Here is a 27,075-nt window from a genome sequence, read left to right as displayed (position 1 = left end):
AAGGAGTAAAAGACCTCAAATAAGTTTTTTGTGTAGATTCTAAAATATATTCTCGGGCACAACAGATTATAGATATGTTTACAAGATCTTATGCAAAACGGTTTGGCTCCACAAAGTGGGTGATAAGTTGCCCTAATGACATCCAGTTAATCTCAGATACTGAAATGAAATTAGATTACGCTGAAAAAGAACCATGCAAACTGGATCCAAACAAAGCACAGGGTGGAGATGGAATTGGTAATGAAGACTTGAGAACACTTCAGCAAGAACTTAACAGTACCATTATATTTATTATTTACTAGATTATATAAATATGAGGAGTTTGCTGAAGATTGGAAACATGCACTTATTAAACCTACTTTTTTAAGGGAAAGGGGATTAGGACAAACCCAGAGTCCTACAGATCCTTAAGTCTACTTTCATGTGGATAAATAATGATGAAAGTAATATCGGATACATTTTTTTTTTGTCAAAATTGGAAGGGTTGGGGCTTGAAACCATATAGCAGCATGGGTTGGGAGGGTGGCCTAATGGTTAAGGTGTTTGCCTTACAAACACAAGATACAGGGTTTGAATCTCACAGGGGATAACTGGCAAGGCTTAAAATGGCTCGCAAGAGCAGTTAGCCTAGTACTAACCTAACCTATGAAACCTATCTGTTGAAAATCTATTACCACATGTAATATGATGTTCTGTAACGATGTAATAGCTGTGAATGAAAAATTTGTTGTAATTTATATAAATTTAACTTCAGCATTTGTCAGGGTCATACACAACATTTCTCAGTAAATTAAAATACCTAGGTACTGATATACTCTTGATAAGACGGCTAACTGCATGGTTTACAAATGGGACATAACAAGTATCATACAGCAATTGGGCATGTGAAATTCTTGGTGACAGTCAGATGTCCACAGGGATCTGTCCTGGGCCCATACTTGTTAAAACTGTATCTTTCAGATCATTCTTTTTCACTCCAGGTGTTTTCCAGTCTGTATGCAGATGAGTTGAAATCGAGTGGACCAATTACACATGTTTAGAGTGCATGTCTGCAAAAGAACTGTACCATTTGGGCACAGGAGAATAATCTCCTGATTTAAATACATCAGAAGTTAAGCATATGAGATTTGGAATACTGAAAGGTGAATATTTCTACAGTTAGTCACTGTGTGCTGTATTATTTATTTAAGGACTTTGGTATATGGGTAGATCCAGCTTTCAGTTTTTCTAATCATATCAACCAACTGGTTGATGATGATTTTAGACCTATAGAGTGTATAAAAAGATGTATAAAGTCTAGGAAATCAGAAATGATAAAAGTCATGGTTAGTTATATTAGACCCAAACTTGAGTACGGAATAACAATATGGAAACCATACAAGAAAACAACCATGAGTAAACTGGAAAAAGTACAGTAGAAATATCCGAAGGGCAACCATGGATATGAAAATTTAAGTTACTATGAAAGACTGAAATATCAGAACTTGTACAGTGTCTCCTGTAGATTATTTAAGAAGACTTTATTTAGATATATAGGGAATTTAGAGACTACCTCTGGGAATGTTTGGGATTATTATGTAGTAATTGAGAATCCTCAGATGACCTGTGTATAAGATTTTATAGGAATGAGAAGTGTACTAATTGGTTTTCTGAGAGAGCAGCTCATGCATGGAATAGACTACTAAATTTCATTAAAGTAAAGCACTAGTTTAGATATTTAAGAACAGCCTGGACAGTAGTTATTGGAACAACTGTTGTGGTACGAAAGCCATTAATGCCTTTGCTTGAAGTATTTGTATGTAGTGCAAGTTGAGAAGCTTTCAGCTGAGGTTTGCTCTACATCTTATGTTTCCATGGGAACAAGTTGACTAAAGGTGAGGCCATAAATAGAGGGGTCTGGAAATAGTTTACTGAGTTAAATGTAAAATAAAATGTACAAGAGCAAGCATTTCAGTAGGAAACAGTCTGACATTATTGGAAGTGAATAAGAGCAGCTTTTCTGGTAACGTTAATGCATTTACCAGAACAGTTCTTAATTGGGTTAGACATCCATTGCACTTTTCTTAAGGCTAAAAGTTAATATTTTCTGAAAGCATGCAAAATGTCTTAGCTTTATTCCCCTCCCAGATGAGAAAAACAAAAACAGACTGCAATTACTGTAAGTAGGAGCACAAGCTGTAACATGCATCTTAACATGAATAACCCTAAATCTGAAGTAGGAGATTCATTTGTCTGCAACCTGTGGGTTATGGATCCGATATCGGATCCGAACCGGCATGGTTTTCCAGCTATGGATCCGAGCTCTCAGCTCCTCCCCTCACCCATAATGCCCTGCTCTCCCTACATGACCTCAGATCTAGTTTGCTGCGCTCGTGACCAGACTGGATTTTAGAGCTCTTCAGCTAAGTGTATTTTCTTGCATTTACAAGCGTTAAAATTTAAAGTTTTAGTCAGTTTTGTGTGGAAGTGTTAGGTTCCCTATCCTTTAAGTTTAAAATTTAAAGTTTTTTTTGATAACTTTTATAACTTTTATTTATCCCTCCCCTCGCTGGTGCGTAGTGTGTGTTTGGGCCTGTGTTTTGTGGCTAGTTAGCACTTATTATTTTAAAAAAAAAAAAAAAAACCTTAGAATGTCTGAAGCCCCTAAGGCTTTCTTTTCGAAGTGCTCCGAGTGTGGCCATAAGCTTTCTCCTGCTGATGGCCACACTCGGTGCGTTCGATGCCTTGGGGTTGAACACCTCACTTCTGGATGTTCCATTTGTGCAGGGTTCAACCCCAGGGCATTGAAGGAGCGGAGGTCGAAGCTGGTCCTGGCGGGACTTCTGCCCCCGGACACGGCTTCGGCTACCGCTCCTTCAGGGGGTACCGTGTCCTCGGTTCCCTCCTCTCCTGCTCCCCCTCCTCCACCTGGGACTCAACCTCCCTCTAGTGGTTTGGAGGAGAGGAAGCAAGAAAAAGGACCGGAGAGAGAAGCACCATAAGCGGTGGGCGAGACCTCTGTTTGGCCCCCTGCCAAGCGGCTTCTCCTCCGGCCTCCTTGTCTACCGTCTCTCCCCTCCTCGGCTCCGGTCTCCAGTATGCTTCTCACTGGGACCTGAGGAGGAGGAGACCCGATCTCTGTCGAGGCTATCGAGGAGGCACTCAAGGCCTACCTCGTCGAGATCTACATATAGTTTATCTGACGCTGATCTGGACCGGATGATGAGAAGGTTCATCCAGGCCCAGATGCAGATGGGAGTGCTCCTGCCCCCCTCTGGGGAGCTCGACCCTTTTTCAAACCTATAGCTCCTTCTCCGACCCACTACCTGGGTTGGAGCGATTGAGCCGAGCAGCCGAGCCGGGGTGGGTCGGTGCTGAAAGTACTAGGTACTTCGGATCCGACCCTGCCCTCGAGTGCTTCGGATCCGACCTCTCGGAGCCTGTATCCGAGCTTCGGATCCGGGGGATTAGTGTTCCTTCGGCGCCGTCGGTGTCGGAGCGCACTGCCCCCTCGGATCCGAATGCCTCGGCGCCGGCTCCGATCCACTCTTCGGATCCGAGGGGGAGCCGATTGTCAGATCCTTTGGTCGAGGTTGGCTCCCCCTTGGCTTTTGATGTAGTGGAGAGGGCCCTGTTGAGGGTTTCCGGACCCCCGGCACTTGCTTCGGCTCCGTCCCGCGCTCCATCTGCACTGGGTCAGGCTTCCACCATCCGGCCACTGGGACAGCCCGCTCCATTGCCCCAAGCTGTTCCATTGGAACAGGACACCGCTTGCGAGGGTTCCTCGGACAGTCCCCCTGAGGATGCACCTCGCAAGCATACGTGTAAAAGGAGGCACATAGACTCCCCCGAGTCTCTCACAGAAGACACGGATTTGGAGGAAGGGGAAGGCTCCCCAAGATCACCCCCCGAGGATGTCTCCTTTGGAGACATCATGGAAATGCTTCGCATAAGGGGGGGGTGGTCTGCCCCCAAGTCTTCCTCGGACGAGTCCGTGTTCTTGGAGGCATTTGAAGCGGGCCCGTCTACCTCTTGGGTGTCCCCTCCTGCCGACCCCCTGGTGGACCTAATTACCACCAGGGCGTGGAAGGAACCGGACACCGTGGAGCCAATCCCCAAAAGGCCAGACCGCATCCTTAGTCCCCCGGCAGACCATGCCCACTGGAGCAAGGGGCCTCCGGTAGATGCCATGTTGATGGCTGCAGCCACCAAGAGGGAACTTGCCCAGGAGAGTCCCTCAGTCCATCCTCCGAGCAAGGAGTCTCGGATGATGGACCGCTTGGGGAAGTGAATGTTTAGTTCAGCGACCTTTTCAGTGAGGGCGCTAAACTACTTGGCACATGTGATCAGGATACAGCGCGATCTTATCAAGGAATACGCTGCATCCCCCCCAGAGTCCATGTCGGAGGAGGACAAACTGTTGCACTCCACCCGTATGGCCACTCTCAGGTCCGTGACTAATTCCTCTATGCGGTTACTGTCCCATGCTACGGAGGGAGCCGCTAGAGCTGCAGGGGTAGGCCTAGTTACTAGACGTCAGGCCTGGCTCCGACATTGCGATTTCACGGAGCCCTTCAAGGCGTCATTCATGAACGCTCCCTTCGATGGTTCTGCCCTTTTTGGCAAAACTGTTCGCGATACTTTGACCCAGAGCGAGAAGGACAGGAAGACGCTGTCTGCTGTTGGAATCCGCTTCTCTGTGCCCCAGAGGTCCTACTCTAGGAACCAAAAGGGCCAAAAGAAGATGTGGTTCCGGAAGTCGCAGCAGTCCCAACCCGCTCCGGACAACCAGTCCTTCCGTGGCAGAGGAGGACAGGGAGGACGCCGCCCCAGGGGCAGAGGGGCTCCCAGGAACTTCGGGTCCAGAGAACCTTTCTCTGAACGGCCCGCGCAGCAGCCCTGAAGGGTTGCCCGGCTGCTCCACTCTGGAGGCAGTCGGGGGACGTTTCTCGGAGCACTTAGCGGCATGGGAGTCCATAACATCAGACCGCTGGGTCCTCCGCATCATATCCAGAGGATACCTCATTCCATTTCATCACATCCCAAAATTGAAGTCCCTCCCCGACGTTCCACCCGGTCAGTGGGAGGCCGCTTTGGCAGAAATTGGCCATCTGCTGAAGAAAAGAGCCATCCAGCCTGCCCCCCCCCCAGACCAGATCGGATCAGGGTTCTACTCCAGCTTCTTTTTAGTGCCAAAAAAGACGGGGGACCTAAGACCAATATTAGACCTGTCACTCTTAAACCTGGCAGTTCCCAAGGAGAAGTTCCGAATGGTTACCTTGCAGTCCATTCTCCCCCTTCTGGGAGAAAATCACTGGATGTGCTCTATAGACCTCAAGGATGCGTACTACCACATTCTAATGGACAGACGCTCCAGGAGGTTTCTTCGCTTCCGGCTGGGAGCCAGTCACTACCAATTCAGGGTCCTTCCCTTTGGTCTCACCACAGCCCCCAGGGTGTTCTCCAAAGCATTAGCAGTGGTAGCGGCCCACCTGAGGCTTCAGGGGGTACAGGTCTTCCCATACCTGGACGACTGGCTCCTCACCGCCCCAACAAGGCATCTACTGTTATTGGCGCGAGATTCCTTTCTCCATCTAGCTCCCCGCCTGGGCATCACAATAAATGTAGAAAAGTCCAACCTAGCCCCTACGCAATTCATAGATTTTATAGGTGCCAGGTTAGACACGAGACAGTTAAGAGCCTTCCTCACTGCGGACAGAGTTCAGAATCTGCAGCTCCAGGTGCGGGCCATCCTCCACTCCAGCTCAGTTCCAGCGGAGTTGGTCCTGAGGGCTCTAGGGTCCATGGCAGCAGCGATAGCTCTTCTTCCTCTCGCCAGGTTCAATATGCGGGTCCTTCAATGGACACTTTTAGTTCAGTGGTCTTATCTTGCTCTTCCTATGCATCATCCCATTGCGATCAGCAAGGCTTGCAAGCGGTCCCTCCTGTGGTGGCTCCACTCACAAGATCTACACGGAGGCCGTCCCTTTTGTGCTTCTCCCCCTCTCGCCACGGTGACCACGGATGCCTCCCGCCTCGGGTGGGGGGGGGGGCATTTTGCAGGCCGGACGGTCCAAGGCACGTGGAACGATTCAGAGACCTTACTGCATATCAATGATCTAGAGATGAGAGCAGTGCTCTTAGCGTTGCAAGCACTACGGGCCTTTCTTCCCTTGGGAACTATTGCAATTCAGTCGGACAACATGTCTGTTGTCTGGTACATCAACAAACAGGGGGGAACCAGGTCTTACCCTCTTTGTCGAGAAACCATGAGAGTGTGGGAATGGGCAATCTCCACCAACCGCTTTCTCATCGCAACGCATATTCCGGGTCGGTCCAACATCCTTGCGGACAAACTCAGTCGCACCATTCTCTCCCCTTACGAGTGGTCTCTCAATGCTCAAGTAGCGAAACGCATCTTCGCACGGTGGGGAAGTCCTTGTTGGGATCTTTTTGCATCTCCCTCAAACACCAAGTGCGACAGTTTTTTCGCTCTAATCCCTCCTCCCGGAGATACCCCAAGAGACGCTCTGGTGCATGCTTGGCCCCCCGGTCTTCTTTACGCTTACCCCCCTTTGCCTCTGATGCTCCAAGTTCTTCAGAAAGCCTCTCGGTTGGGGTGCAGAATGATTCTCCTTGCCCCATTCTGGCCTCGACAGATCTGGTTCCCTTTCCTAAGGTCTCACTCAGTGAATCCACCTTGGATTCTAGATCCCATTCCGGATCTGATATCTCACCCGTCCCATCTATCAACCCCGAATCTGGACAACCTGAAGCTAACTGCTTGGCTACTCCAGTTCCACTCCTAATCAGGACTCCCGGTATTTAGTCTCCAGTTAAGGCCATCCTGGTAGCGGCTCATAAACCATCTACCAGGAAAGTTTACCGCAGCAAGTGGAAACGGTTCTCCATTTGGGCGGAGCGGCAAGGTCTAGACCCCTTCACAGTTCCCCTTCCTCTGGTGCTTGACTTCCTAACCACTCTTTTTAATGATGGTGCCAGCAGTTCCACGGTCAAGGTGCAACTTGCGGCAATTTCTCACTATCATATTGGTCATGACGCCAGTCCACTGATGTCTGCCAAATTGTGTAAGATCTTCCTAAAAGGTACTTTTCTCCTTAGACCCCCTGTAAAGCAAGTGGTTCCTCCTTGGGACCTTTCTTTGGTTCTTCAGGCCTTGACCGCTCCCCCCTTCGAACCTGCGGCCACGGTAGATCTGAAATTTTTATCTTTCAAGACGGTCTTTTTAGTAGCCATTACCTTGGCCAAGAGAGTTTCAGAACTTCAAGCCTTATCCATCAAGCCTCCTTACTTGGTCTTTCATCCGGACCGTGTATACCTTTATTTCCCACTACAAGTTGAATATTACATCTAGAGGTAGAGCATCCTTTGGCTCTGCGGTGCTCCGGAATATCCTTCCATGACGGCCGCCCAAGATTCAGGTAGCTGGGGACTCTGTCCCACAGGTTGCAGACAAATGAATCTCCTACTTCAGATTTAGAAGTTATGTACTCACCATAACGTTCCATCTGAGTAGGTGTATTCATTTGTCTGCAACCATCCCGCCCTCCTATCCCCCTGGCCTTGTCAGTTTCCTGCATATTATGTGTTACCCTTTCTAGGGTATTTTTATTGATGGCAAACTCGATCTGAGGTCATGTAGGGAGAGCAGGGCATTATGGGTGAGGGGAGGAGCTGAGAGCTCGGATCCATAGCTGGAAAACCATGCCGGTTCAGATCCGATATCGGATCCATAACCCACAGGTTGCAGACAAATGAATACACCTACTCGGATGGAACGTTATGGTGAGTACATAACTTCTAATTTTAGCTTAAGTAATGTGTGTGGGTATGCTGACTCGTACACTGGGCTGAATCTTTGTGTAGAGATGTTAATACCTTTGGACAAAAGTTAGGTACTGCATCTGGGCCTGGGGCTTTCCAATTAGGAGCTTTTCTTAAGTTTAAATTTCTCTGGCCATTACTTCATCCCGTTTTTGTATCATTTGAACTTCTTACGGTTTCTTTTAGTTCTTCTATCTGTTCATAATCTTATGTTCCACAGGATCTTCGTAGCTATTTTTCCAAAATGTGTCTATTTCTTTTTGTATTTGTATTCCTTTTGCTGTGCTTTGTTTCCCCTAGTAAGGAAAGGGCAGTAAGGTGGTTGCAAAGTCATTCCTACTGAAGCATTCGGCCCACAGCATAAACCACTGACTGTCACAATCATCTGCAAGCAGTGGTCAGAGAAGGCCCTAAAGTCAAAAGAAGACCTGGAAGTTGATTGGAGAGCGAGTACAAGAATTACTTGGGGCTCTAACACCTCAAGAGGAAGAGGAAATAGGTGGAGAATACTCCATAGCAGGGTGTAAGTGTATCCCAGATGACTGAAGAATAAGCATACTAGTGCCATTGCTCAAGAACAAATGGGACATTCACAACTGCAGGCAGTGCAGTGTTTATCAAACTCTTGTCGCATAGCATGAAAGTCCTGGAGAGGGGGATTGATAAATGAATGTAGAGAGTAATTGAAAGTAATATGAAAGATGAGCAGTTCAGATTCATATGAGGATGTAGGACAACCAACCTGATGTTTGCAGTGAGACAGTTGGGAAGAAGCTAGAGATGAGATCCCAACTGGGCATTCATAGACATGGAGAAAGCATATGAGCAGGTTCCAAAAAACGCTGATTTGTGCAGTCCTGCAATGGTATGAAGTCCTAGAAATGTTGGTAGGATTAATGCAAGCTATGTACAAGGAACAAATGATTTGATTATGAACAGTCTTCTGTCTCGCAGAGGGGTTCCTGGTGGGAATGGATGTACATCAGGGTTTCAGCTCTTGATCCCACTGCTATTCATTTGGTGCTGAACTGCATTAGTAAACCGGTTGTAGGAGACTGAATCAAACAAAGCTGCTGTATGCAGGTGATGTGGCATTACAAGCAGATTTTTTGAGTAAGAACTACAGCAAAGGATAGTAGCAGGATGGAATGCAAAACTGAAGGCACATGGCATGAAACAAAGTATAGATAAGACAGTTGTAATGGCAGCAAATGGGGGAAATCAGATGAAGCTGAGAATTGAGGTAGAAGGGAAAATAGTAGAGCAGGTTAACTGTTTCAGGTATCTGGGAGGAGTAGTTGAAGAGAAGGGTAGTCTGAATTAGGAGGTCAAAGCTACAGTTGGAGGGCTGCAGTCTAATAGCACAGTGTGTCAGGTGTAGTATATGAAAGAAGAATGTTTGTTGAAAGAAGCTGCTCATAAGGTGTACAGAATAGTGGTGTGACCAGTACTAGTGTAAGGTACAAAAACCTGGGCAGTAAAGGCGGAAGCTGAAGTGGCTGCAATTGTAGAAAAGGTCAAAGAGAACAGGTTAAGGTGGTTCTGGCACATGATCAGCAAAGCAGAAGACCATCTGATGAAGAGGATTTGGGACAGACATGAAGAAAGGGCGTTTAGCAAAGATGTGACTGGATTGTGAGAGAGAAGACCTGTGACAGGCATGAATGTCGAAGGTAGGAGAGTGGCACTGAATGGAGAGAGTGGTGATAGTTGACACAATACCCCAACACCATGTAGAAAATGGGGACAAGAGGGATGATGGTGAAGAATGCAAAACTGAGAAACTGGATGTTTGTGTTTATGGATAGCAACACACAAGAAGTGAAAAAGTTCAGGCCCTTCTGCTTTATACCCAGGTCAGGCATGTTTTTATCAACCAGAGAAGATGTGGACTGATTAGTGAAGAGGTGAAGGATTTTATCCCTGAGGGGAATGGGGTAAGGTTCAATTGGGATAAGTTGATCCTTCTAATAGAACAAGCTGGTTTAGGATTGCCTGAGTTGAAGGAATATTTCAGAGCTACACAGCTGAGGCTCGTATACATAACAGAATCAGAAAATTAAATGGAAAGGGATAATGATGAAGTGTGGGGGGAAATTCAAGAAATAAGGAGAGTTGATTTTTGGATGGTGGATCCTTAAGGAGCATATCGGCCATACAGAGTATTGTATTCAGAAAATATTTTAATAAAAGTCATCACATGAATGGAAAAAAGGAGATTCTGCTGATGGGGATGACTGCAATTTGGGGTACTAAGAATAAGCAAGGGTCGACAGGAATTTACTGGAGAAATCTAACAAAGGAACCAAGGTATTTGGAGCAAATAACTAGAGAGAGAAAGGTAATAGATTGGGAAGAGACTAAGAAGACATTTTGGACTGCAGGTTAGAGACGGCCTTCCCTGCCAGGATTTATCAATCCCTAAGTGAAAGACCTGCTCTGGTAGAGTTTTTAGTTGAATCTAGAATAGAAGCTGCAAAAGATAATTTGGTCTCTATCTTTCGGCTTTTCCTGGTTAGGGGTCGCCACAGTGGAACTCCGGTCCGCTAAAGATTTGGGGGTGGATTTTTACAGTGCCGAGTTGCCAGCCTGACCCCCAACCTTCAAAGAAGGCACACCCATTCATGCATGCATGAACGCACGCACCTACCTGCATGTCTTTAACGTCACTCGACCGCAGGGAGGACATGCAGACTCCACACCGAAGGAGCTCCAGCCGAGAATCGAACGGGAGAACCTCTTGCTGTGAGGTGAAAATGCTAACCACTGCACCGCCGCAGCCTGCAAGAGATAATTTTACATATAAAATATTGCATGATAACTGTAGGAATCTGAGGAGGTCAAAAACTATTCGGGGAGAGAGATGGATAAGCAATTCGCAAGGAAGCAATGGAAGGACATGTATGTATAGCTCCCTAAGTCTAGAAGATTTAGCATTTTTGTTTGAAACTGTTTGCATAGGTATTCTTATACCCTAAGCAAACTCCAAATAATTTTTCCTCCAATAGATGCAAAGTGTTGGAGGTGTGACAAACATTTGGGAACATATGTTTTGGGACTGTAATGAGCTGGCAAATTTTTTGTTTTAATTCCCTACGGAGTACTCTGTCAAAAATAGTGTATGGTGTATCCCACCTCAAAAAAATAATTTGTTACATCTGAATTGCCTAGACATAGTAAGGTATTGTTATGTTTAATTCTGATGGCTGCCAAAAAAGCAATCAAGCCAACTATATTTGAAGTGTGATCTTTTTAGAAAAGGGTAAGAGTAAATTACATAGGGAAAAAAAAAGGAAATTGTGGGAAAAGTATATGCAGAATAATGTTTTGGAGGAGGAGTTGGGTTTAAGCGAAGGCAGGGATTGAGAAATTTATGCAATGTTGGGTTGATAATTGTATAAGAATATATGTGATGTTTTGCAACTGTTAACATGGTTTGTTTTCTATTATTTAAATGTATGTTTGTCTGTGTCTTCAGTGATTCAATAAATATGTGTGTAAAAAGTTGCCACCATTTCAGAACCAATATAAAATTGCTTCTCTGATATGGCACTCTGCTTTAACTACTATCAGTGACTTTTAAGAACAGATAGCATTTTTCACATTTGTTTGTTTTTTGTTGGCTAAAATCTGAACAGGTGCACCAAAACACAATGGTATATATTGCTAGGATGTCAAAGATGACTATTACTGTGAACATAATAGGTAAAGTAAGATTATTTATGCAAAGAAAAAAATTCTAGATTTGACTACTGGCTAACAGTTAATAGTTTGACACAGAATTGGGCATCTTGTACTACATGTCAGAAGACTACAGATAAATATTTAATGCATTTATTAGGCAGTTCATGAGAAATGTGTTCATTAGTTGTGAAACCCAATATCAGTATTGGGAATTTATGGACAACTGTTAAACTTTCATATTTGCAAATGGTGGTAACTAATATGGATTGGTAATTTCATAGAACATTTTCAAATCAGTTAGTGTTACCATTTATAAGTGTACTGTGATGAAAGGGATTTGTTTTACACAGTAAATGATCTTCTAAGAAGACCTATCCTAAAATTACAAGAGACTGCAGAGAATTACATTTTTTGTAAGGCAAATATACATTCAAGTGTCTGTTTACACTAACTGTTTGCATACAGGAATAATAGATGTTATTGTGACCTTCCATCAGTTATTGATATAAATGGTTCATTTTTATTTTTATTTGTTTTCATATTATGTTTCTTAAGCTCATCAGTGGTAAAATAAGTTTGATTTGAATTTATTGCTTAATTGTTTGCTTGTATATGTCTATAAATGTAGGTGATGTTATATTGTGTATTCATTGAAGTCTGAAGAAGCGTCCGTTGGGGTGTGAAAGTGCTTACTACTGAATCAAATTGTATTTGTATTGCATAGACTTGCTCTAGCTGTGGTGCTCTCTCCTTTTTGCTGTTGGGATTGTGCTGACATGTTGAGGAGAGCTTTACACACTTAAACCTAGTGTGTTTGTTTTTAATAATAGATGTTTATTTTTGCTGCTAATATTCCTTCCTGTGTACATCTCCGAGTAGTTCTTCCATATCTTTTGGTATTCAGGACTGGCTTCCCACGTTAGGTTAGTTTGTATGCGTTGTATTTTTTTCATTCTCCTCCTTTATTATATTTCCCCTTGCAAGAGCTTTGTTGTGTTCATTTATTTTGCATCCATAAAAATTAAACATGCAAATATGAAATGTTGAGCATCTCTGATATATCTGAATGTATTGCTCCCTGAATGGGAGAAAAATCCTCACATATGTAAAAATTCACCTATAGTGTTAGAAAGTACTAAGAGTTTTAGTTTGACAACCCTAGGTTGTTAATTCAGCTTGCGTTTCCTTCTTGAAGCTGTTGATCCATGTTTGTAAACGGATCATGTTAAGTCTTAGAAGGAGCAAGAGATGGGAAGCTAGCTAATGAGGTATTTAGATACACCCACTTCCCATCCACATAGATTACCACCCAGTAGGTAATGAATTGCCATAGCCATACCATTTTCAAGACCAAAAGTCTGGACACCTTTATATTTTTGCAGTAGTAGTGGGATAGGGCTAAATACCTGGTTTAAGTTTGAGAGCTAATAGGTATTTCTGCATCATATAATGTTCTGTGTTTAAGTCACATTATGGTGGGAAATATTTAGAAGGTGCAACAGTGGAATGCAAGATTTGAAAAATTGCAGAAACCTCCTGTGCACACTTACCAGGGTCTGCTATAATATGCAGTTTTTGAATTGGTGGTTCTGCTGTGCTGTTTCAGTACATCCCATTAATAACTAAACTTTTGTAGTCGCTTTTGATTTATGAAGTGGACTTTGGGAGGTGCATTGGAGGAAGATTTTTAACCACTTCACATTTTTACATTGCATCATTCTGTTCTGATTCCACTGTGGTGGTTTGGGGGGGGTTCAGACGGGCTGATTCTTGGGATGAAGGGCTATGCCCACCATATTGTGGGGATATGAACTTGCAGCCTTTCCCTTTTATTTAAATTATTTATTAATTTAACAAGATAAGTAATTTGGTCACATACCCATTTTCTGTCACGCTGAGAGACTACAAAGCTGTATAAATAAAAATTCAGTAAAGTAGAGGAGTAAACGTTAACGGAGACAGATTACAATGAACTCAAAATAACGTAAGCATTGGATTCATCAATTTTAAATTTGACAGTTGCATAAAGAAGGCAGAGTATACTTTGAACAGTATATACGCAAGTTACAAGATTGAAAATGACTAAACTCATCTGAGGTATGGAGCAGAGAAGCAAAAGCAAACTGGATAAAAACAGTTTGCATTGGATTAAACATGAAGTGAGTAAAATGGGTAGTAGTAATGACATGTGCAAGGGAAGAGACTGTATATGTTTTAGATATTGGGTGTTACGGAGTACCCAACCTGCTGGGGCAAGTTTTAGAGGAGGCTGTTTCAATTTGTATATAAGGAGGAGCTTGGAAGGTGAAATCTAAGAGGGTTTAGTTGAGCTTATAGTTTACATGCTAGATGAAGGCAAAACTCAAACATGAATAATTTATATAAGGCGATAGCTAGAGGAAAAAGGGCTTTTTATTTATTAGGACAGCAGTACGTGGAGGTGGGCAATATAAAGTGGTGTGCAAATTGGTTAGAATGGTTAATAGAATTAGTTTTTTTTATTTGTGCACTTTTTATAGTGGGTTAGTGATGTGGGTATTACCCAGTACAATTATAGGAAGATCATTCCATCTTTAGTATCAACATGCTCTTGGCAGTTGATATGTAGGTATAGCGTACAAAGTGGCTGGCAACTTTGCAGGTGTATTTAAGTTGAGTAGAGTCCTTGTTGATAGCAAATTCAACACAACTGAGTTTTAAGTGTGGGATCAAGTGTTATTTCAAGAAAGTTGTAGTAATCAATTGGACATGTGGCAAGGATGACACTTGTTTTGGAAGTGCCACAGGGAATGATATTGATTTTTGCATAATATAACCTACAAAGTAGATATCGTATTTAAGATGTTGGGAGCCTTATTTCAGTAAAAGTAGATCTTCGGTAGATGCGATATTTTTGGGAGCAGGAAGATTAGCACAAAGGTTGTTTAAAAAAAAATGAGATTAGAAGCCACTGAAGGTGGAGTCTTGAGGAATGTCACAGCTTTAAGGCTTTTCTGTTTGAGAAGCTGAAGTGGACTGATTCTTGTATATTGACTAAGTAGTATTGTAGACAGCAAATAGCAAGGAGTAGTTCATTAAGTCAAAAATGTGTCTTGAATCCACAGAAAATGCCCCATAGGACTAGATCTTAGTTGTGATGGCCACTGATTATACTTTTATCACAAAGTGCAGTGGAAGTACTGAAGGACAGTGTGAGACCTTGTTGAGCGTGAGCAAGAATCTGCTTGTAAATGAGCTTTTCACAGATCACGGAGATCAGGGAGAGGCTTGGTATCGAGTGGAAGTGCACTGTCAAAGAAGGAATAGCAACCTTGTGTTCTGTTATAATGGGTATCTTTGAAAGCAATCTAGCCAAGGCGCTAGGCTGTGTTTATTTTTGGCCTCTAATAAAACAGATTTTAATGTTGCAGGCTACCATGCTGTGCTTTGTGTGGACATTTTGCAGAATGTTGAAATGTATATGGTGGCAGATTTCTAATAAATAGGAGTTGTCAGTTTGTAAGTAGAGATTTATGACCTAGTTTAATACAGTGTTTGACTGTAAAATATAGGATATTATCTACAGTGTTTTAATTGTTCTGGAAGTGTCTGTCACAAAATGTTTGTTTTTAAATTCTTTTTATTTCTACTATTTCTAGTCTTGTTTTGACTGTGGAGCCAAGAGTCCAAGTTGGGCCAGCATTACTTATGGGGTCTTCTTATGCATTGACTGTTCAGGAAGTCATCGGTCTTTGGGAGTACATCTCAGCTTTATCAGGTAAAAAGCTCTGTCTGTGTCTATCTAAAAATGTCTTTGGAAAGGCTTCTGTCATTGTTTTGTCAATTTCCTCTGATCAACACAGTTTTACAAGGCGTACGTTTCCATCATAGGTTGGCAAGTGCATGATCACTCAGCTATCCAAGGATCTGAGATACAAATCAGTTATGCCCTGTAGACCTGGGTTTGATTCTTACTGCCTTAACTTGTTTACAGTGTAATTCTGAGGAAATCTGTTGGCCAGACCACAGTTCTTTGATCATCCCCTGAAAAAAATGCATCTCTAGTTGAGAAATACTAAACAGACTGCAAAAGTCCTGGGACCTAGTTTTTCTTGGAATGAAAAAGAGAGTATTCAACCCAGTTCATTGTGCATCCAGCTATAGGCCAAATTAAAGTGACGCTCTTGCATAGTCCCTTTCTTATTGCGGTGCATTAATTTGCGGAAGGAAATCTGATCAAGAAAAAACACTGATTGGAGGTTGTACTGCCCCCCCCCCCCCCCCAGTATCCTGGCAAAAAATAAAGTAAAATTGAAGGTAAACACTGTTGGTTGCACAAACCGTAATGTGTCAGTATCTCTGAACTTTGCATGCTTCAAAGGTCACTTTTTGCCTTTGGTGTGTTCTGTTTTTAAAAATGGAGAAACTTTTCCAGGTCAGCCTATCATCTTATCATCTTCTAAATGTCCAGCATTCTGCTTTGCTGCATCATTGCAGTGCTCATCAGAATCATGTAAGGAGACACCTCTGTCTCCTCATACTCCTGCTTCTGTACACAGTTCAAGATGTATTGTGCAAATATATCCAAAACATTTTATCTCCCTGTAAAGATAAAAAAATATTGACTAAAGTGGGGTATAACAACCTGAATTTTAACTTTGTTTGGCAACTGTCGCACACTGCTGCCAGAAATTGAGCTTGTTTTTGATTTAAATGTGAACTGAAAAGTCACTTTTTAAAAATAAAATTTTCTCCTTTTTTGCATGTTTGTGAGGCCTCTACAGTAGAGACGGGATGTAGTCCTTCAATAAGTGTCAAATTCTGTCAGTGTTTGATGTGGTTACCTAGCTGCAACCACTGGCCCTGGCCAAAATAGTGTGCCATTTTAGTTTTAGTATGGCTTTCTTGTACGCCAGTCAGTATCACCACACACACATTCTCCTCATCTTTCTGCAGGACTCCATTCACTGCAGTGTTTTCCTGTGGGCCCTGTTTTCTTAAGTGTGCACTTGCCTTCCAGCATTTCCAGCTTACTTCCAGATTAGCACAATATTCCTTCAATGCCTTGATCTGTTTGTCAGGCCATAATGGTGCCCAAATGGTTGGTTAATACTTTTTTCAGTTTCAGTCTATTTATACGCTGTGGCTTCTGTAAAATTGCACAGCTTAGAATTCATCTTTTATATTAAATTTAAAAGAGGCAACTGCCCTTTCCCTGTTGAGTGGTTGACCGACAGTCCTGGCATTTCATCTGCTGTGGATCTTAACTGTTTGCCTTTTGCTTCCTTTTATTTTGAACACAAAACAGATTTCCTGCCTAGAACCCATCCATTGTTTTATTTGGATTTACACCAATTTTAATCCATTTATATAGTTCTGTTTTTGGAGTGACCAGGGCTGCCAGATGCCCTTCACAGTAGAATAGTAATATCTGTAGGAAGAACTTTGCCACTTTAGTGGCAGACATAGCTGTTAACCTTTTAGCATTAAAACTTGTATCATCTTTTTTAAAAGTCATAGCAGAAAATTAGAAAGAATAGCACTGATACAGATCTCATATGTTTACTGACTGGGGATGTTTTGACAAGCATAGTGCAATTTAAGTTAATAATGCATATACCCTTAAACAGTTTTGTGGAATAGCAAACAGTTAAGTCCAGGTGGAGCAAAACTAAATCTGGAGGCAAAATTTCCAGTAGAGTGCTTTAATTTAGAACACATGACAGGAATGTTGTAGGATGATTGATGAAGTTGGGGTTGCCATCAAGACACTTGATTCTGGCACCCATCTTCCCTTTAATCCCATTTACCATTTCTGTTACCAGAGGAGAATGCATGCGGTATAGGCCCTTTGTAGCAGGACAGAAATTGGAAGCCTGTGTAGCTTTTGTATGCCAGTGAGGATTTAGTGATGCATTAAGTCACTTTGGTTGTTAGTACCGCACATCTTTGTCATGTGACATCTTTCAGGTAGGGCTGTACAAGTCAGTCATGACTGGCCCCCATGGTCTCCAACAGAGGATGAACAAGTGTGAGCAAGTCACTATTCTGCTGGGGAGATGCTAGATGGCTGTTGATAGGTCTGCCTTCCCTTTCGTGATTAGCCTTTTTTTATCCCCAGGCTACTTGTTGGAACCTAAATATTTAATGGCGGTGGCAGGCTGTCTTACTTCCATCACTGGGCCTGGAGGGGGTGGGGGTGGGGGGGTTGTATTATGTTGTCAGCAAAGAAAGTGGATGGATGGAGTGATTTGAGGAAGGTTTAGGAAGGAATGGAAGTGTCACACCTAGAAGGGAAATGATTCAAGGCTGACTTTTTTTTCACAGCTAGTATACTGGACTTTGAAACATACTGCTAATGGCAGTGGCCAAGTATAGTTTCAGTGGACCTTGTGTTTGATGTCCTCCATTAAGTAGATTGTTATTCTCCCTCCGTCAGAGAAAGAGCAGGAACTAGGCAAAGGTCCTCTAAGTAAAACAGCAATATTTTTCAAAAGATTAAAGAGGGCCAACCATGGCTTAAACTAAAACAGCTTTAATAAAACAAAAAAATGAGAATAAGTGTCACGACTTCCCAGTCGCTTCTTCAGACTCCAGTACAAAAAGAACAGCATCAAAGCACTTACAAAGACTGCCTAATCTTTAACAATTAACTAATTAGTCCGCTTATGTCTCCAGAAATTAAAGAAAAAGTATTACATTTCGTATAGTCAACATGTCAATAAATAACTATCCATCTGAGCAGAGCTAATTCTTTTCTATTCTGTGTGTCCCCCTTCCTCGAGCTGTCTTCAAGTATTAAAAAATAGAACAGAATTAGCTGAGCTCAGATGGATAGTACATTTTAATGCAGACAAGAAACCAGGCATCAGTGATGCTGTATCTATTAAACCGGTACTACACACACTTCCCCCATTGAGAAAAGTGTTTTTTTAAAGTTTTTTAACTCCACGTATTTCTTATATGATGTTACTTATTTATTGACTGCTTTTTTTTCCTGCTGTCCTGAAACATCTTGAAAGACTGCAGGTGGCAGTCTCTTAGTTGTCACCTGAAGACCTTGAGCTTGTACTTGTAAGCTTGCAATCCAGTTCTGCTATTTATTACCCTAGGTGCTTAGGAAAATAAATGCAAATCATGTTTTCTGCCATAATCTAGAGCTTTTAAAAAGTATTTAAATGGAATAACTGTACAATAAAATGAGTGGGGGGGGATCAGAGCCACTGACATAGGAATGTTTGTCTGAAGACATCCTTAAACTAGTCCTCCTTGATAATTTACCTACAAACATTTATTCAACTCAACTTTCTCCATGGCATAGATGGCTGAAGTTCTGACTGCAACCCAAAGGATCAGTGTTCTTTTAGTGGCACAGAAATCAGATGCTTAGAGATGAGAATGAGTGGTTAATGCTGGATTGCCAAACCTGGCAGTGAGACACAGTTTAGATTTGTGCATGGGTGACACATGCAGGAGTGCAAGTATGTGACTGTACAGCATTGGGCCTAGCAAGCATGTGCTGCATCTTATGACCAGTAGGTTGACGTAGGCGGTTGTGCACTTGCACCTCCTGGGCATAGCTATTGCAAAGCTGCTAATGGGAGGGAGTTAGATATGGTGGGGAGGGGTCTGCTTGGCTGTTATGTAATGCTAGACTCTCACCTCTGCTGGAAGAGATGCTGGTGAGTGGCCCACCTTGTTTAAGGAAGCAAAAAGCCTGTAGGCCGTTTCCTTATTCTGTGTATTAATGGGCTCCGCTTCCACCTTGGAGAGAGAGAGCTGGTAAGCACCTTGAGCTTGGTTTATCCCAATTGAAGGAATAAATGGGTCAGTCGGGAGCCATTGGATTATTTAGGAGATGGAGACAAAAATTATTTCAGCTCCAAACAATTTCATGGAGCAGTTAATGTAATCTATGCCTTGGAAAAAGTTTACTTCCTGCATGAAACTGGATTTTTTTTTTAAATCTATGCAAGTCTCTTCAAAAATATTGTTCTAGTAAAATAAGTGAAAAAAAGTAAGAAAAATGTATGTATTCAAGCATAAAATTAGGTGTAGTGTCATAGTAATGACAAAACTACCAGCTGGTATCCAAACCACTTTATTCTCTGACGTCTCGGCACAAAGCCTTCAAGGAATAAAGCATTTCTAAAGAACCTGCCTGTATATACATACTACTTGAACTTTTTAACACTTAGTCGAATAATTAAACAATCCAATAAAATCAGCAAATAAAAAATCGCTAATTACATTCTAAGTTTAACCCTTTCGGGACTAAACTATTATACTTTAAAATAATATAAAGATTTCTTAAATAAGTTTAATATCCACATTTTCATACTGTACATCATTTACTTTTTCTAATATAGTACCTCTTAAACCTGCAGTCCCCCCCCATGTACTTTATTGAAATGTTCTGCTGTGGAACTTTCTTATTTTTAACAATATCGTTTATATGTATAAAGGACGTTTTTGATTTTTTTTTTAATAAGATTAGTGAAATACAGCGGAACCAATGTATATATTGGGTCACCTTAGATGTAAAAAGCCTATATATTAGTATTCACCACATTTTTGGGATAGAGGCCCTTAGTTTTTTTTTTTCTAGGTAATCGTCTAGTAACAGAATATTATAGAATGGTTCTATTTCTGTTTGTTTAGTGAAAAACTTTTTTGAATTTGATGGGGTGTTGTACCTTCAGAAATGGGGAACAGCGATGGGGGTAGTATTTGCCCCCTCCTATGCAAATTTGAGCATGGACCTATTTGACGTTGAATATGTATACAAGTCTAGGTTTTTTCAACAGCCTGTAAGGAAGTATTATAGGTTCACTGAGGACTTAATTTTTTATGTGATGGTGGTGAAGACAAGTTAATACAATTTATTGGGGAGTTGCAACATAATAGATTCCACTTATTGTTTGATGGACTAAAGATAGGTAAGAAAGTTTGTTTTTTCTATGTGGTGGTGGATATTACTGATGGAAAAGAATATAACGTCGATATGTAGGAAATTTGAAGGTGTAATCCAGTTTTTAAGGGCACAGAGTTGCCATCCACCACACACACACACACTTCAGGCTTCTCCATGTAGAGAATTCATACGCTTGTACAGGTTGTGCAGTAATGATTCAGATTTTATTGATGAAATGTGGTAATCTGTAAATATGTTGAGACATGGAGGATATAGTAGTGAGTTATTGGAAAAATATTGGGGTAGGTTTATTGGGGAGTATATGAATGGCGATCGAAAGAGGGTTTAGATATAATAAATTGACTTATAATAAGAGTAAAAAGGAGGATATTTATTTTGTTATAACATATAGTTTTAGTCCGAAACTAGTGGACATGGTTAAATACTATTGGGGCTATGTGACATCTTTGAAATGTATCTCTCAATGGGTGAATGATACACCAAAAATGTCTTATAGGAAAGGAAGTAGTATTAGGAATTTCCTTGTTAGGGGTAAATTTGTTACCCCCCTCCCATCAATTTCATAAAAAATATTGTAGATTATGGAACTAGACCAAGTGGAAAATGTAAAACATGTTGAGATATAGTTGAGTTTTACTGAAATAAATGGATTGAATTTTAATGTGAAAGGTCAATATGGGTGTGATACAGAGGGTATTATGCCTTAAACTGTCCCTGTAATAAATTTTATGTGGGGAAAAGCAAGAGGCCCTTTAAGGTGGGGCTAATGGAACATGCAAGAGATTGTTGAAAGTAAGTTCCATAGCAGAACACTTGGGGTCTCTAGGTTTAAGAGGTACTATATTAGAAAAAGTAAATTACGTACAGTATGAAAATGTGGATATTAAATATAAACTTATTTAAGGAGTGTCTATATATTTTAAAGTATGATACTTTAGTCCCTAAAGGGTTAAACTTGGAATGTAATTGGTGATTTTTTATATGCTGATTTTATTGGATTGTTTAATTATTCAGTTGTGCTAATAGGTTCAAGTAGTGCGTATATATAGGCAGGCTGTTTAGGAATGCTTTACTTCTTGAAGGCTTTATGCCGCGACATCAGAGAGAATAAAGCTGTTTGGATACTGGCTGGTCGTTTTGTTGTTTTTATTGCTTTCTTGTTGGTGGTACATTAGTGTCAAAGCAACCCTGAATTTACATGTGCATGTTTGCTGAACTCCTTGCCCTTTCAAAGTACCACCCTAAAGTGTAGTTACCAGATCAGGACTACCTCTTCAAAGCTGTAGCAGTGGCACAAAATTAGGTCTTGAAGTGCTGCACAGTGCATAAATTAGGGGCCTTTGCTTATTGGAGATTACCATTTCTAGGCTTGTTGTGTTTGTTGGAAGACTTATTCTTCCCTTTTAAGACTGGTCTTCTACAGCTTTCCTCTTCTGAGTTGAGATGTATTATATGCAGGACTCCTGTCTGCTACTTTCTTGTAAAAAGAGAACTTTACCTAAACTCTCCTACTTCCATTTATTGACAGGTAGTATACATGACAGTGTTTAAAATCCACATTTTCCCCTTAATTGTCATAGACACTCTTAGGAACAACTTGGGCTAATTTTAACATTATGAAGTAAACCTTTCATATTCTTATCTTGGTTCTTTGGTAGCTGTGAATAAACTCTTGCAAGTTGTTTTCATTGTCATTCAACAATAGTAAATGATGTAATAATGATTTCTTGTAATCATCTGAGTTTGAGGGCATGGTTCCCCTATACTCTAAACAAAATAAGGGGTGGGTAGTATAGCCTCTTGCTTAAAAGCAGTAGGAAAAAAACTTTTAATTTCTGTGACCATTGCTTGCCTAATTTTTTACATAGAGTGGTGGTTTGAGTTTCTCTCTTTTATTCATACATGCATGCTGTACTTTCTCTTCTGACCTTTCACTGAGAAATGATCCATTCAGGGTGTTACTGTTTTGCCTTTTACTTAGAATCCTTGTTTTCTGCTTTTAGTTCACTGCATTTTTTTCTAATGTTGTTTCAAGATTATTACTATTTCAGTGTTGTTAAATTTGTTGTGATACATAATAAGACTGTGACATGACATGACATTTAGCTGTGTCTTGACTGTAGAGGACATGTAGTGCAAAGATTGATCTCTGATCTAGTCCGTTCTCTTCAAGACCTTTAGAAATTGGCTGCAGACTCAAGTCAGTTTAGCATAGAAATCTTTCTTTAACTTCATTTCTTCCCTTTTACCCAGAATGTGCAGTACTCACCTCTCTCTCCAGATTTTTCATGCTGCTTGACAGGCTTGCAGTGGAAAAATAGTTACAGGCTCATGATGTGTTTTTTCAATCATTCTTGGTCTTCCTTTGCTTCTTTTTTTTTCATAATTTCTAGTGGGGAATCCTCTTGTCCATCGTTTTGTCATGTCTGAATGTTTCTAGCAGCTTGTTTGTGATTTTTATTATATACTAGCATTCAAAAATTGCAAGTGTAGTCACAAAACGCCATAGGACAAGCATGTTTTCTAGGTGGTATGTTTGAGACGACACCATTTGCAGGCAGATTTACATTGTAAACATTATCAAGATAATACTCGTATTTGGTAAAAACAAGCTGGATTTGAAAGGGCTTTTGCCGAAAGATAAAGGCAGAAAAGCCCACTAGTTCCCAATTTAAGGGTATTCATTTGGAATTCCTGAATCCAAGTTCAGGAAAAAGAATGAAGGAAAAAATGATGTTGGTAGGCCCTTTTCTTCCTGAGACTCAGTGCCAGCCATGAGATCAGTAAAAAGGGACAGTGAGTCTTCACCAGTTGCCTCTTGGGTCCCAAACTGTTGGGCATGGAGCATTTCTTCACCTTTGGAGGCAGAGCTAGGTAGACTTTTTCCTCCTTTAGGCCCCCCTCCATTAGGTTCCTTCATTCAGGTAAGTCTGGATCTTTCAGCCTGTAGTCTGTTACAGTGGACTTTATCTTAAAGCAAAATGATGGAGGTGCTTTTACAGACATGAAATGAAGATGAGTCTTATCCCTTTGCTGTATGTCAGGGGTGGATTGGGATTCTGCTTTACTTCTGACTGCTGTTCTTTTCACTCACTGATCATAGTTTCAGTGCTGATTCCCTCAGCAATAGGGGATATTCAACAAAGATCACTGTCAGTATCAGTAGATATGGTGACATCTTTGGACAGTAGTCCTTTGACATTAGTGTTGACTTTGCCATCAATGGCTGCTATGTCAGCACTGGCTCTATGGTGCTGAAGCTGTCTAGGAGTTGGGTTTCATTGTTGGTGAATTAAGGTCAGCATTAGTGTTCAATTAGGTGATAGCCTTTTTACTTTTAAACATAACACCTTTATTAAAATGTCATTCAAGATGTTAATAGAAAAAAAAGTTAACTTGCAATGTGTGGAAATAGAAAAATGTTTTCTTTCTATTTTTCAGTACAGTGTTGCATAAATTGCTCTATTCCTGCCTTCTCTTAAACCTCACTAATTCTCCTGAACATTGTTCTTAATGTATTGTTTTCAAATACTCAATTTATTTCAATGTAATTGCCTCCTTCACTTTCCTAAAGATCTCTCTTTTTTTTTTTTTTTTACAATATCCAGTACTACAAATACAGTTAGAGTTTGATTTCCATTTTCAAGTGATTAATTTGGTTGGCTGCCAAAATAGTAATTTTAAGGTCTTACTGTGTCTACATTACCTTTTCGAAAGGGCTGTTCATCGAATGCCCTTTCATCAACACATATCCATCGAAATACCAAAACTTCGAACAGCCACATAAGCAAATTTTTTCCCAGGGGAACCAATTGCTTGGACATTGTCGGGGAATTTTCCCTTTCCTCCACTGTAGTGCGATCTTGGAGTTGGTTTATTTAGGTAGGGGCGTGTGGAGGGCACAACCCCCCCCCCACTTCATAGGGTCTGCTGGTTTGTTTTGTTTTGTTTATTGTTGGCCAAGTGATTTTTTTTCTCTAGAAAAAAATTGCTTATGTGGCCTTTCGAAGTTTTGTTATTTTGGTGTTTATGTAAGGGTGTTCAATGAACAGCCCTGTCAACATCGGAATATAGACCTGTGTCTAGCCAATAAACATCCTGTGTCCTAGTTGAAAAGAATCATTTCCTTAGTTACAGCTGATTTCTCCCCCAATATTTATGACCGAGTACTCTGCAGGGAATTTTTTTTTTTTTAAATCTGCCAATTCATTAAACTCCCAAAAACACGTTCCAGTTAACCTTTTTCTTCCTCCTTGACCCTCCAGCGTTTTCTCTGCACCTGAGGGGGAATTTTTTGAAGTCTGGTTGGGGTAGAAAAATACCTATGCAAACACTTCCAATCAAAAATCGTATTTCTTAATGTACTTCAGTACTATGTACTTTTTTTATCAGTAGCTGTAAGTCCGTTTACATTCCAAGATGCAATGGAGGGTGTAGCGTAGCTATTATGATAAAAAGCTATTGTTTCCGCTTATTACACATGCCAGTTTTTGCATGTGTCATTTTCATAGGTTCATAGGTTAGTACTAAGCTAACTGCTCTTGCGAGCCATTTTAAGCCTAGCCAATTATCCCTTGTTAGACTCAAACCCTGTACCTTGTGTTTGTAAGACAAACACCTTAACCATTAGGCCACCCCTTTTCAGCATGTGTTACATGTACACACTGTTTGACAGGCTTATATTTTATACAGATGTTTCTTCTCATCTCCATTTAAACCTATGTTACATTTCTCAATACTTTTTGTTTGATGAAACCCTCAAAGAAAAACAAAAAAGCAGTGTCAAACACCCCATCTCATTAACATGGAACAAACAATAAATGAAGTTTAATCCTCCAGATAGGATCAATTGCCCCAAATCGACAACTGCACCCACAGGCATAACCTAATCTAAAATTAAGGTTGCCCATGCTAAATTGCATATATTCCTACTTTCAGCAATTTGCTGTCTGTTCTTTTCTCGTCTATATTCCACTCTCAGATTTGAAGAACTGATTGTATGCTTTCAGAAAAGACTAACCTTTTTAGCTCTAAGAAAGTGCATGGGGTTACCTTTAAATAAAACTAAAGTATGCACTGTTCCATTAAATGCATTAAAAATATTAAGGCTGGCTGTTTTCTGATATATTCGCTTACCATAATTCCTCACACTATTTTTCACTGAACTACTTGTCATTGTACCTTTTAAATTTTGCAATTCTCTTAGGAAAGAATGCTTGGAACTGCCAAGATTGTTTTCATTTGCAGATAGCTGGTCTCCATGTAAAAGTAGCTTACAGTGAGGAGGGGGGAAACAGTAGCTAGCAACTTGCAGGTACCAGGAGGTTCCTGGTAAATTTCACTCTGAACAGAGTGTACAGCATTCCCTTAGCTAACTGTCCTCAGCTGCAGACTTCTTGACTCCCAATAAGAACATTTGCTAATGGGGGAAAAAGGGTAATATCTTTGCAGATGCAAAAAAAAGTAGCATTTTTCACCGCTTTCTTCATTTTGTCTCATTTTTCAAAAATGTTTGCTTACAGAAAACTTTTATAGCTTATGTCAATGAAGGACATGTAAAGTGAAATTATCATAGTTCTACATGTAATATACTCTGTACACTTTTATATACGTACATCACCCTAGCAGCCCAGGATCACAGCATTATGTTATCTTAAACTTGCTTCTGTTCAACCTTTCTTCTCTTGTTATACTGTAAAACCTATATTTCTTACAACCAAAAAATGTACTTGTTTACTTTTTTAATATCTTTAACAGTTGCAACAGTCCTTGAAAATGTCCCCCACGTTTAAAGTACCACTGACTGTACACTGTACAAAACTACTTTTATTTATTTATTTTATTTATTTCAGTTTGATTACCGGGGAAGTCCACTGGGCCACGAGGTACCCATTTTCAGTGGAGGCCCGGGGCGAAAAGCTCCAAAGGCAGTACAATCAAGGTTACAAATGAAAGATAAAAATATAATAAAAGTGCAATAGAAGTGTCTCGTATTAATTATACATAGTAAGAACAGTGCAACAAACTAAAATAACGATTTAAAGTTCTAAAAATGTTCTAAAAATGATCTAGAATTTTTTTTTTGTGCAATGTTTTCCTCTGTACAGTCAACTGAGAGGTAGCTTAGACATTTTGGGAGTTAGAAATGAAATCAGAGAGCAGATATGAGAGAGGGTAATTTTATGTAGGGTGAAAGCAAGAACATTTCCATTTGGATGATAGGTATGAGTGGAGTTGGGTCTTGAAAAATTCTGTGTTAGGTATAGTCCTAAGTGAAGGAGGCAGAGAGTTCCATTTTTTGCCAAGAGAGTAGGATAGTAGTAGCTGGCCAGCAGAATGTTTGGTCTGTGAATGGAGATTAGGTTTTGGTGTTCTGATCTCAATGATCGGCTAGGGATGTAAGGGGGAAAGATGTTGGATAAAGCAGGGCATTTTTCAGGGTAGAATATTAATTTATGAGCAGTTGTTAGTTGGAGATAGTTGAGGTGGTTAGGGAGCTCTAACCAGTTTAGAGATTGAAGGGTAAGGCAATGGTGGGTTGAGGTTTTGGATTTAGTGGCGAATTTAGAGATTTTATTATAGCAAGCTTCAAGTTTAGAGGTGAGGGATGAAGATAGATTAGTTAGTAGAGGGGCACCATAAATGAGAGGGGG

At 40.9% G+C, this 27,075-nt stretch overlaps 1 protein-coding gene across 4 annotated transcripts in view; it reads left to right on the top strand.

The window, feature by feature from the left end:
- Positions 1 to 27,075, top strand: part of ARFGAP2 (ADP ribosylation factor GTPase activating protein 2) — a 722,347-nt gene that overhangs the window by 27,511 nt on the left and 667,761 nt on the right. For all 4 annotated transcript variants that reach the window (XM_044082689.1, XM_044082691.1, XM_044082688.1 and 1 more), the window contains exon 2: positions 15,147 to 15,265. In XM_044082689.1, the coding sequence (XP_043938624.1) occupies positions 15,147 to 15,265 (119 nt within the window). The remainder of the gene's footprint in view (positions 1 to 15,146; positions 15,266 to 27,075) is intronic.

The sequence above is a fragment of the Protopterus annectens genome, chromosome 9.part0 (assembly GCF_019279795.1).
Source record: "Protopterus annectens isolate FY-2018-M chromosome 9.part0, PAN1.0, whole genome shotgun sequence".
In the NCBI taxonomy this organism is placed as follows: Eukaryota; Metazoa; Chordata; order Ceratodontiformes; family Protopteridae; genus Protopterus; species Protopterus annectens.
The sequence above is the reverse complement of the archived record's forward strand: the minus strand, read 5'-3'. Positions and strand labels throughout refer to the sequence as shown.